Source organism: Typopeltis vanoorti, chromosome 14 (genome assembly GCF_054136105.1).
Source record: "Typopeltis vanoorti isolate ZY-2024b chromosome 14, IOZ_Tvanoo_1.0, whole genome shotgun sequence".
Lineage (NCBI taxonomy): Eukaryota > Metazoa > Arthropoda > Arachnida > Uropygi > Thelyphonidae > Typopeltis > Typopeltis vanoorti.
The window spans coordinates 117,764,202-117,776,763 of NC_143562.1; the positions used below are offsets into that span (position 1 = coordinate 117,764,202).

A 12,562-nucleotide genomic window follows, 5' to 3' on the forward strand; every position below is an offset into this window, starting at 1 on the left:
TGGTGAGATCACCAAATTTCTTAAGCTATATGGATGTCTTCTCCCAATCACTTACCTTTCACCTTAAATCATTCCACATATTATTTGTGTATATTATATTAATCCTTGTTCTCTTATTTATTTTCTGAAATTTAACTGAATGTGTGACACCTTTGCTATTTTCTCCCCTCTTTCTCCCTATATGTCATGTTTAGGTATTAATGAGTTTATCCATTCTTAAATCAACTAATCAAATTGCCCAACGAGTTCTTTTCTTGCATGAAGAGCTAATGAAGTTGCCATCTTTCCCACGTAAAGCACTAGAAGCAGATTTTGGCTTATATACTGGAATCCTTGGTAAGGTAAGCTTCAACTGCTTTTTTGTTTTTTTTACCCTCTTGAAAATGGATTATGTGAGTTCTTGAATTTAAAATTACTTTAACTTCTTGTTTCTAAATATTGATATTACTAAAATGACTTCTCTGTTATTAAAAATGAATAATAATATATTTATTAGTGTCATGATTGTTATTCTGTTCCATGATGAACTGTTATGTTTGACATGCCATGACTGGGAAGTAGACATTATGCCACCAAAACACAGTCTTGCCTTTTCTTTATCAAGAGGAATTTCAACTCACCCATCCTTATCCTCAGTAATACAAAAATCACCAGACATGATCAGATTCCTCTTTGTTTGGACTAACATTTCCCTCCAGGCTATTCTGACATGAACACTTCACATTGGTTACTTCCTCGGCATCTTAAAATATATGGCATAACTCTTCTGCTCAAGATGCTATTTTTCACCAACACCCGGCTACTAGCTCTGTATTTCCAAAATCTACCCATCCTTAGAATGCTGTTCTTTTAGGGATAATGCACATGAAATCTCTGTAAAAATTCTTGCTGTTGTCCAGAAGAGAGCAATTCAGCTCATAGATCATTCTTCCCTTGCAGGCTTACTTCAACTGCTATCTCACAAATGCAGTATTTCTGCACAGGAACTTTCATGGTAAGTACACCACTGAAGGGGCAACCATCATTCTTCATACACTTTTGGTTTGGCCTGTTAAAACAAGAGCAATAGTAGCTGGAAACATACTGAACCTGCTTCTCTTTTTCCTCTTTTATCCCATATACTTTTGTCCTCTGGAACAGCCTTCCACATAAAGTATTCCCAAACTACAACTTGCAACTCTTCAAGAAAAATGTCAATAAATTTCTTCTTTCTCAATCCTCACTCACATTCCACATACACAGCACTGATGTGCTTATAGGTTCTTCAATTCTTGTATATGGGATCTATATATACACAAGTCAGAGTAACAGATTGGTATCCGAGAAGCTGTAAACCCACATTAGACAGTAATTTTGGATTAATGCAAAGGAATTTGTTATAATGCATGCAGGTTTTATGTAGGTCCATACCTGCCTGTTGTGGGTATTCACAGCTCCGTTCAGGTGAAAATGAGCCTCAACCCCTCACAAACTCATCCATGGTGCAGTGTCCAACTCTACTCGTCAAGGAATGTTAAAGTGAATGTCAATCAACTTTCAAAGTCCTGCAGAAGCAAGTCCTGTGTAAGAGTTATCTTGAATGGGTATAAATGCAGAATCTTCCATAAAATTTTCCAGACAGTTATGTTAGGCATATTCATGTGTCTTGATACAGCACATGTACTGTAAAAACCAATACTGTTATTCATGGCCTGCTCCAGAATGGCAGCAGTAACTTTATTCACATATGAACTGATTGGTTTCCAACCTCTGCCAGGTCTAACTCCCAATGATCCCATTTCTTCAAAACAACTAATCATTTGTCTAAGAGCACATGGAGATAGTGGACCTTGTCAACATTTGTTCAGGTAATGAAATTCGCAGACTGCAACAACAGGATTGCAATTGCTTAGGTAGTACAGCTTCACAAGCAAAGCACATTGGTGCAAGTTTAGTGTCATCACTGTGGACAGTATTAACAACCAGAATGAAGGGGAAAATCCCATGTCTATCTTTTGAAACCCTCTTGGCACCTATCATGTTTTGCCTGATATGAGAATCCCATGTATTTGGTGTTTACAATGCCCCTGTGGTTAATTTTTGAACTATGTTTTTCCTTTTCTCAGATATCACTTATGCATGACACACAATGTATTCTCTCAAAGTGTCACAGCATGTGGATCACTGGATGGTGGTGCTCCACAAGGCCTTAAACAGGTATGCTTTAATTTTTATTACCCTCTGTGTATATATATATATATATTGCCTACACAACAAAGATGTCAGAAGACCTCTAACATGATAATGTTGTGTAGTGGCAAGTGATTAGAGAGAAAGAAAGATTCTGTTAATATGTTTATTGAAGAACTGGAGGTTGTAGTCTTTGAACTGCAGTATGGGGAAGGCTGTTCCAATGAACTGAGGAAGCGGAATGATAGAGGAGGATGCAAAATTGTATGATAAGGTTGAAGCTAGACTGTGTACAGATGTTTCTTTTGTTCTTACAAGTTTAGAGCGATGTGGGAGAATAGTGGCAGCCCTGTGTGACAGACTACAAAAAATTTTGCATCCCTTATCTGCTCCACCAAAAACCAGCCATATACCCTAGAACTGCCAGGTGTCCACCAGGCCTTGCAGTTGCAAACTGTCCTATTACAGCCAAACAAGCAGGACAGCAAATATCAGAATTTCTGAACATAAGGACTATAGCTGGTTCCACCAATACAGCCACTCAGAACTTGATGACCATGCTTTGGACACCCACCACATGATACACTGGAAGAAGACCACACTGTTACATCACAGGAAACACAAATATGAATGACTGTTCCTGAAATCTGCTTCAGCCCTGAAAATCTTTCCAAACCTCAACAAATTTGGTTGCATGAAACTCCCAAATTTGGGAAGCATTAATCCTCAGATTTTCAAAGGCAACATTGGTTGTCTTTCTTCATTTTCATTTGCCCAGTTTTAGTGCCTGTGTGCACATATAATTGATTTTTTGTCTGATTCCTGATGATTGCGATGTAACACTGCCGAAATATAGAAAACTATTAATTAAAGTTTTTATAATTTATATTTTAGTGTATGTTGTTATTTCCTAAAAAATAATAGATTATTTTGGATTTTTCTAATGTCCTTCTAATGAAAGAATAGAGGAGAAGGCATGAAACAAATTATTCATAGAAGGCGAATTTCCTTTGTTGACTAAACGAGAGTTGAAAAAATTCACCTCTTGGCATCAGTAGAAACTTGATACCAAGAGATCAGCAATAACTTTAGGTGATGTTACCATAGGATGTGAGTGAGGCTGAAGCATGGAAAGACAGAAAGAAGTGCACTGTACTTCTTCCTTTTTTTAGAGAAGTAAGAAGTGCAGTTTGTATTCAAGACATTTTTTTTTTTTTACACATTGTGGCCTATTGCATAGCTGAGTGCAAACCTGTATCTATCATACCACTCCTTGAACTCATTGACATTTCGTGCTCACACTACTCTATCAGGCAATGTATTCCAGGGTTCAACCATCCTCCATGCAAAGAAACCTCTCCTCACACTCTTGCTCACAGCTTCCTTTCATAACTTCCAAGGAAGGTCTCTTGTCCTCGCTCCTTCCTACATTCCCACCAAGTGAAAGAACTCCCCAGTGTCAACCCTGTAACCACCTCTCAACAGTTTAAAAGTCTCAATCATATCACCACTTCTTCTTCTATTCACCAAACTCTGTAGTCAACATTGTACGAGGGTGGTCTGAAAAATTCTCACCCTAACAATGAAAAAACGAGTTTTATAATTTCAAAGTTATTTTTATTTTTCAACATAATCTCCCTTAAGACAAATACATTTATCCCAGCAATGCTCCAGTGCCATTATCCCATGCCTGTAGTGGTTCTCAGTAAGTTACCATAATGTGTTTTAACCTTAATAAATAAAAATCTCTGGATGAGATATAAATGTAGAGGTAACATTTATTATACCCAAGGTAAAATACTTTCTACATTTATATATCATCCAGAGGTTTTTATTTATTAAGGTTAAAACACCTTATGGTAACTTGTTCTGGTAAAATACTTATAAGCTCTGTATTACTAAAACCTTGGTATTTCTAGCCTGGCTCCCACTGATGAGACCTCAATAAAGGTCGAAACTGGACTGGGTAGTGGCCCCTTGCCTTTAATATATAGCATCATACATCTCCTCAAAGAGATGGGCTGTGCATTAAGGGTAAATATTAAGAATAGTGATCAGAGCTTATTCTACTTTTACCATGAGTTGCCTTGACTTGCACTATTTTAAGGGTCAGCTAGACTTCCAATACGTGCAGGCACAAACTTGACTTGTTTGTCTGTTTGCTTACTTGGGAAATGGAGTAAAACCAGGTTTAAAATAACTTGGTATCTTTAACATTTATTATACCCAAGGTAAAATACTTTCTACATATATATATATACAGACAGTCATACCCCGTAGTTACGCGGTAGGTGGGACCTACAAAAAGCGTATAAATCGAATTCACGTAACTCGGGGTATAATTTTGCATGTAATTTATATATACAAACATACAAAATATTAGTTAATTTGGACCAAAGGTTTACAAAAACACCTCTTTTTTTTTAAGAAATATAATGATAATTGTAGTTTTTCGTACATAAAAAAAGAAAGTTATTTCTATGTCGACCGTTTCATAAAATCTAATAGATTCGTCTGACAGCATAATGTCTTTTTCTTGTCATGCACAATTTCTTCATAGCAAGCCAATGATTTTTTTATTCCTTGCCTTGTGGCTACAATTCATTCCCCATTAGAATCTATGTCCTCCAAAATCTGTAATCCTTTCTTTTATGATTGTTCTTACTGTGGATTCGTGTAGATCGAACTTCTTTGCTAGCTCACAAATTTTCATTCTGCCTTCAAAATCTTTAATAATATTGAGTGTTGTTTCCAAAGTCGATGTTTTTCTTTTCTTGCTAGTTATATCAGAATCAGACTTGCTTCTTTTGAACGACATTATTATTTTTTTATGTGATAAAATTTGTATCAAGGACATAACATTAAACAATCGCAAGGTAGACTATAAAAATCGTGTATGAATGGAGAATGCACGAAACACATCAGTGCTTGTTCACAGCATGTGCGACACTGACGAATGTGGCTGGTGCCGGAAACATATGACTAGTGGTGAAGCAGAATGGGAATATGTACATATATAATAAACCGCAGTCATGGGCACTGAATCAAAACCATGAAACTGTCACCATCTAATATCTTCCTCAGATAAACTAGCACATGCTTTGATGAATGCAGAAGAAATGTCACCAGAACAACCAGGAAAAAATGCAATGCAGCAGTGACAAAAATCAGTCATGGATATTTATCAAATATGAATGTTCTCAGTATTTTGTATAGAATAGTAAAAGTAATAATAGTCTTAACTATTAATATAATAATGATAATATTACATATTATGTATTTTTGTTAACCTATATGTAATTACTCTTTGTAACAAAATGGGAGCATTACTCAGCACTGAAATTTGTATCATTGTATTTCATCCTTGTTTATCTTTCCTCTGTGTTCATATAATTTCACTGACAGAACTAAGCTATTGTAGTTATCACAAAAAAAAATCAGGACCTCCATGGAGTTTCAACACTCATCATGTAAAGCCCATCAGAGACAACCTGGTTTTCTCTGCCATTCCTTATGCTCATCAACTGTTTGTGTTCTCATTACCCTACCAGACAATGCATTCCACAGTCCATTCATACTCCATTCAGTATAGATTCTCTTCACCCTGTTGCTCATCATCAGTAACTTTCAGGGATAGCCACTTGTCATTGTCCCTTCCCTTTGTTCTACCATATGAAAATACCCAGTGTCAATCCATTCTCAACAGTCTCAGTCATATCACCTATCTTTATTCTTCCTAATAAGCTTTGAGTTCACATGCCTCTCAGCCTATTCTCATAACTAATATTGTATAGTCTTGATATCAGTTTCATTATCAGCCCCCTCCCAAAGTTGATCTATCCCCTTGAAATCTAGTGGTCAAATCTGAGCACAATAACCCAGATATGGTCTGACCAGGGCTTTATACAATGGAATCACTACTCTTCTTTATCTGCTGGTCAGCATCCATGTCAGTATTGTAGTAGTCCTCTGGGTTACCTTCACCCCAAGGTCCGTAGCCTCCTCTACTACCTCTATACAGTTACTCATACAGAGTATGAAGATTTCCATTGATGAATCCCAAACTTCAAGACCTTACAATTAGTTGCTTTAAACTGATATCTCCCATTCATTTGCCCATCTGTCCAGCTTATTCAAATCTTCCTGAAGGGCTATCACATCTGCACTGATACTAATAACCCATTCTAACTTCACATCATCAGGAAACAACTGATTATCCCACTGCAATCCATTAACAGTGTCATTCATATGCAGTTAAACAATGCTGGTCCCAGTGCTGAGACCTGTGGAACTCCACTTGTAACTTTCTGCTTCCTTAATACCACTCCTTTGTACACAGTTCTCTGATATCTGTCAGAGAGCTAATCTCCGTTCCAATTCACTAAGCTGGCATCTCGATCAATGTGAAACTTAAATAAAAACTTATCATGCGACACTCTATCAAATGCTTGTGTAAAATCCATGAAAATTTCAGCATATGCCTTTCCCCTCATCAATCACTCTTGTTACTTTATTATTATTATCATTTTTACACCCTCCATGGATTCGGAAGACTCACTGTTAGAGGTTCATTTAACTGTTAATTCAACTGACAACATATTTATCATATTGAATCTTGAAATCCTTAACACTCCCTATGTTAACAATACATTCTCGTCATGCATTCCATTCACTCACAGTTCTCCATGTAAAAAATCTACTCCTCACACCCTTTCTCACCATACAATTATATAACTTCCAGGGAAGTCCTCTGGTTTCTTCTTCTCTTCCTTTCTACTCTTTTTATAATCCTCTGATAAAATCCCCTCACTAATTTAAACATCTCTATTATATCACCTCTTTTCCTCTTATCCACCAAACTCTGCAATCCACATTCCTTCAATTTCTCTCTACAGCCAGCATTCCAGAGTCCTTGTATTGTCTTGGTCATTTATCTCAGGACCCTCTCCAATATTTCCACATCACAATGAAATCCAGTTAACCAGATAACTTCCATTTGGAATCTCATCCACACCCTGCAGTACAGTGCCATCAATATAGTACACAGACTTATATTTCTGCACTGCAAAATGCAACACCTTGTATATTAATGTTAAAATACAACCCCACTGCTTGGTCCAATCAAAAGTCTATTTAAATTTTCCTGAAGGGAATTAACATCAGCAGTGCTACTTATAATCCTCCCCAACTTTGCGTCATCAGCAAACAACTGAAGTTTACCAGTCAGTTCACATGATATATGATTCACAAACAAGATAAACAGCAAGATCCCAAAAATAGAACCCTGGAGCATGCTACTGATTATCCTCCTTTTTTGAAACACTAATTCATCATATACAACTTGCCAGTATTGTCAGAAATTAACTTGCTTTCTGATATCTATCAGAAGATTATCCTCATATTTAATACTGAATACTAAAGCAACTCCTTTCCCTAATCATTATTTCTGGCCTGAATACAATATTTTGTATTTTTAACAGAATCTCACCTGTTTTTCTCTTCTTTCTGTTGGTAACTCCAATTTTGCCAGCTGGGTACTTCTCCAATTCTTATATTATTATTATTATTATTACGGGTATCTCCATGGAGTCAGTAGACTCATCGCGGGAGACCCAAACTAGCAAAACAATATCTGTCATATCTCTTCTTGAATTCATTTACAGACGAAGAGCTCACAACTAAGTCAGGCAATGAATTCCACTCATTCACCACCCTCCAGGCAAAAAACCTTGTTCTGACACCTTTGTTAACCACAATCTTCTTTAATTTCCAGAGATGACCTCTTGTTCTTCCATCACTATCACACAGCTGAAACATTTCCCCTGCATCAATCCTATAAAAACCTTTTAGTAATTTGAATGTTTCTATCATATCACCTCTTCTTCGCCTATCAACCAATCTCTGCAATCCACAAGCTCTCAATCTATCAATGTAGGGAGTATTTTTTATATCACTCACCAACTTGGTCACTCTTCTCTGAACCCTCTCCACAGCCTCCTGATCTCCAAGGAATCCAGGTGACCAGACCTGAGCACAGTAATCCAAATGTGGAAGTATCAATGCTTTATAAAGGGGAATAATAACCTCTTTATCTCTGGATGTCAGTGTGTTCCTCAACAACCAAGTAATCCTATGTGCAATCTTGGACACCTTAGCAATGTGTCCTCTGAACTTCATCTCCCTATCTACCAATACCCCTAAGTCCCTAGCCTCATCAATCTCTTGGAGTACCTTTCCATCGATGTAGTACACAGCTGGTAATCTTTTAATCCCAAAATGCATGACTTTACACTTTTCCACATTGAACTGACATCCATTTTCTTTTGCCCATTTTACCAGCTTATTTAAATCCTCCTGCAAACTTTCAACATCAGCTTGATTTTTTATTGCACTACACAACTTTGCATCATCAGCAAACAACTGAATATCTCCCTTTAAGCCGTTTCCTATATCATTTATATACAAATTAAACAACATTGGCCCTAGCACAGAGCCCTGAGGTACACCACTGGTCACCTGCCTCATTCTGGACTCGGCTCCTCCATACACCACCTTATGGTATCTCTCCCTGAGCCATTCTCCTATCCATATCACCAATTTAATATCCATTCCCATCTGCTCCAATTTGCGTAACAGTGTTCTATGGGGTATCCTGTCAAAAGCCTTAGCAAAATCCAGAAGTACCACTGTGTAGCCAGTTCCTTTGTCCAACTTGGATGTTATTCTATTATGAATAGTTAATAGATTGCTAAGGCAGGATCTACCTTTAACAAAACCATGTTGGCCTCTATAGAGTATCATATCCTGATCCACCCATTCTTGAATTTTGTCTTTAACCAACTTTTCCAATACTTTTACCACTACTCCTGAGATGGTGATTGGTCTGTAATTCAATACCGCAGTTTTAGAGCCACCCTTATGCAAAGGAACCACTTTGCCTAACTTCCACTCCCTAGGGACCATACCAGAGTTCAAACTTAAATTAAATATCCAGGTAAGAGGGGTTGACAATTCATTTGCACATTCACGCAACACCCGAGCTGATATTCCATCTAAGCCTACCGCAGTGTTTGCATTTAAGTTTTGCAATATATTTAATACCTCTGATTCTTTAGCTTCAATTCTCACATTAGGTATTGCTATAGGTATAGAGATATCCTCACTTGGGTGATAGACTTTTGAGAAGTGATCACTCAGTAACTCGACTATTACATCTGATTTTGTCACCTCAATACCATCAGCACCCACTAAGGTTATCCTTCCGAAGTCATTCTTCCTCTTACTTGCCACATAGCGGAAGAACTCTTTGGGATTACCCTTGATCTCTTTGGCTAAGGTCTTCTCATAATCTGATTTAGCTTTTCTTACTATGCTGGTAACCTTCCTAGCTTGAGCCTTGTACTGCTCATGGGTGTCCTGATCGCCCTTCTCCTTGTAAATTCTCCATAACATTTTCTTTTTTTGCAGTTCAAGCTTGATACTACTGCTCATCCATCTAATGCCTGCCTTGTTTGACCTCCTGACCATAGGGACACAATCTGATATTGCTTTCCTCAGATACCCGCTGATTTTATCCCAAGCACTGCTAACATCTTTCCCTTGCAATATGTTTTGCCATGGGATGGCTGCAAGCTCACTCCGAAGCTTGTTATAATTGCCTAACCTGTAGTTCCGTATATACCCCTTCTTAATAGAAAAATCCACAGATTTTGCAACCTCCCAAGTCAATACCACATGATCGCTTTCACCAACTGGAGGTAACGAGGACACCTTACTTATGCATATAACCTCTGAACCAATAACCAGGTCCAACACTCTCACACCACGTGTCCCTTCAGTTACGTGCTGTTTCAAGTAATTATCTCATAGAAGATGTATGAACTCCATTTCCTTTTTGCTACGAGATATTTCCTCCTTCCAACTGATATCACCATAATTAAAATCCCCCATAATAATCACTAAGCCTTCACTCATTGCACTAAGTTGCTGATGCATGAATTCAATATCTTCCCCCGTACTCCCTGGCCTATAGCAGCATCCAACTCTATATTTGGTTGCGTTGGTCACTATTTCGCACCAGACTGCCTCAAATGAACTCTCATTCACATGTCTATCATCATGATATACTACTTTCTTTGGCTGCAACACATCGGCTATCATCAACAGTACTCCTCCTCCTGTTCTATCTTCTCTATCCTCCCTGAAAATACTGTACCCATCACATTCAATTCCAGTGACCACATCTTCTGCTGACAGCCAAGTTTCACTAATGCCTACAACTTTTGGTGAGATTTCACTGACTAATGCCAAAAATTCTTCTCTCTTATTTCGAATGCTTCTAGCATTGGTATACAAAAATTGCAGATTCCCTCTAGATCTTGTACCGGCTTTAGAACTGATATATAAGTCACTAACTACCGTAGTCCTATGCCGATGTTTATCCCCTCTCTTCTGCAATTTATTCTGCCTATAAGGATCAATAAATACACAATCAGTGCTAAAGTTTCTCTCTCTTACACTCAACCTTTTCAATATTAGTTTCACTTCTTTCTATTGATGCTTCTTTTGTTGATGGTTTTAATCTTTAGTTCTGCTGATGGTGGTTTGGAGTTTGTTTGCTCTGGTTTCTATATCAAAACATAGAGGACCTGATTTACTAAGGAATACCAAAGTCAGCATGAAATTCCATCATATTGTAGCATCATTTTACTTTGGTTTAAGATAAGAATACAGATAATATTCCATTATACACTGTATAGATATAAATATAAAATGAAATATTTTGTTTCTCTTTCCAGGAAATGCTTGGGATGGACACACTACATAAAATTGTCTGGGTAAAAGTAAGTAATAAGTTTCCATTAGCATTAGAGGTGTAGCACTCATGCAATAATGCTGTAAGATTCTGTTGATTTTTTCTGATAACCCTTTGATGTATGGGATGGCTATGGTTTTACTGTAATCTAGATTTGTTTTTGTTGTTGTTTTATGGAGTATTTTATTAATAGTATTTTTGTTATAGCTATTATTTTTGAATGTGTTGCTGATGATTTTAGTTCTTGTTTCAGGGCTTGTTGGTTAGAGCAAATTGTTGTAGCTCTGTTTTTAATGGTGTTAATGACTTCATATTTTTGTGATGGGTGGTGGTATGAATTAGCATGTATGTATTGGCCAGTGTGTGTCGGTTTTCGGTAGACCATGAAGGATAGACTACCTGAAGGAAGACCTGTGACTAGTGTGTCTAGGAATGGTTGCGAATTTTGATTTTCAATTTCAATGGTAAATTGTGTTGCATTCGTGTTGTTTGTTTTCAGGTGGCTAAGGAATGTGTTTAGCGTTTGTCGCCCATGCGGCCAGATCGCGAACACGTCAACGTATCTAAGCCAGACTATCGGTCTTAGCGTGGCAGAATCAAGAGCCCTTTGCTTAAAGGTTTCCATGTAGAAGTTAGCGATTGGGGGGATAGTGGTGAGCCCATGGCTGTACCTTCTTTTTGTAGGTAAAATTTGTTTTGCCACACGAAGTAACCAGACTGTAGTACGTGGGCAAAGAGGGCCGTAATGTCGGGTGGAAATTTGTTCTGTAGTAGGAGAATTGTGTCATTGATGGGGACATTAGTGAAAAGGGCAGAAATGTCGAAACTGACTAATAAGTCGTCTTTGTCGAGTGTTATGTTTTTAATTTTGTTTGTAAATGTTGTGTTTTTTATGTAGGAGGGGGAATGACCTACCAACTCCTTAAGTGTTGCCGCTAATTTCTTGGCTAAGTGGTAATTGGGACTGTCTATTTCTTCCACGATTGGTCGAGGGGCACATTTTGTTTGTATATTTTCAGGAACCCCTATATTTTGGGGCGGGGGGCGTAGTGGGGTTTGAGTTTTTTTAACTGTGTCTGGTGGCCAAGAAGTGACGGAGTTGAGTAGTTTCTCTGTTTTATCCTTTATCCTTTTTGTTAGGTTATAATTTACCAGCTTATATGTGTTGTTATCGACTACTAGTTGATTCATCTGAAGTACGTATGTTGACCTGTCAAGGACGACAGTGGCGTTGCCTTTATCCGATTTCGTTATTGTTATGTTTTGTTTGGCTTTTAATGACTTAATTGCTGCTAGTTCTGTTTTTGTGAGATTGTTTTGTATGGTTTTCTTAGTGTTCAGGACATTACTAGTTTCTAATCGTATTTTATCGGCTATATTGTTAGGTAGGGACCTGATGCCTCTTTCTATGTGGTAGATAAATTCCAATTTGTTTACCTGTTTAGGTGCTATTGCATAGTAAAGTCCTTTATTCAGTAGCGTAAGTTTGCCGTTGTTCAGGGTGTGGCTTGATAGGTTGATCACATGGTTCTTGCTTGCCAGTGGTTGGTCTCTCCTTGTCTCCCTTGTTTGTTGTTC

The 12,562-nt window shown here is 37.6% G+C and overlaps 1 protein-coding gene across 4 annotated transcripts in view; it reads left to right on the forward strand.

Annotated features, from left to right (window-relative positions):
* unc80 (unc80, NALCN channel complex subunit) overlaps window positions 1-12,562 on the forward strand; it is a 1,852,146-nt gene that overhangs the window by 1,273,768 nt on the left and 565,816 nt on the right. For all 4 annotated transcript variants that reach the window (XM_090404461.1, XM_090404464.1, XM_090404465.1 and 1 more), the window contains 2 exons: window positions 195-341; window positions 10,968-11,012. In XM_090404461.1, the coding sequence (XP_090260587.1) occupies window positions 195-341; window positions 10,968-11,012 (192 nt within the window). The remainder of the gene's footprint in view (window positions 1-194; window positions 342-10,967; window positions 11,013-12,562) is intronic.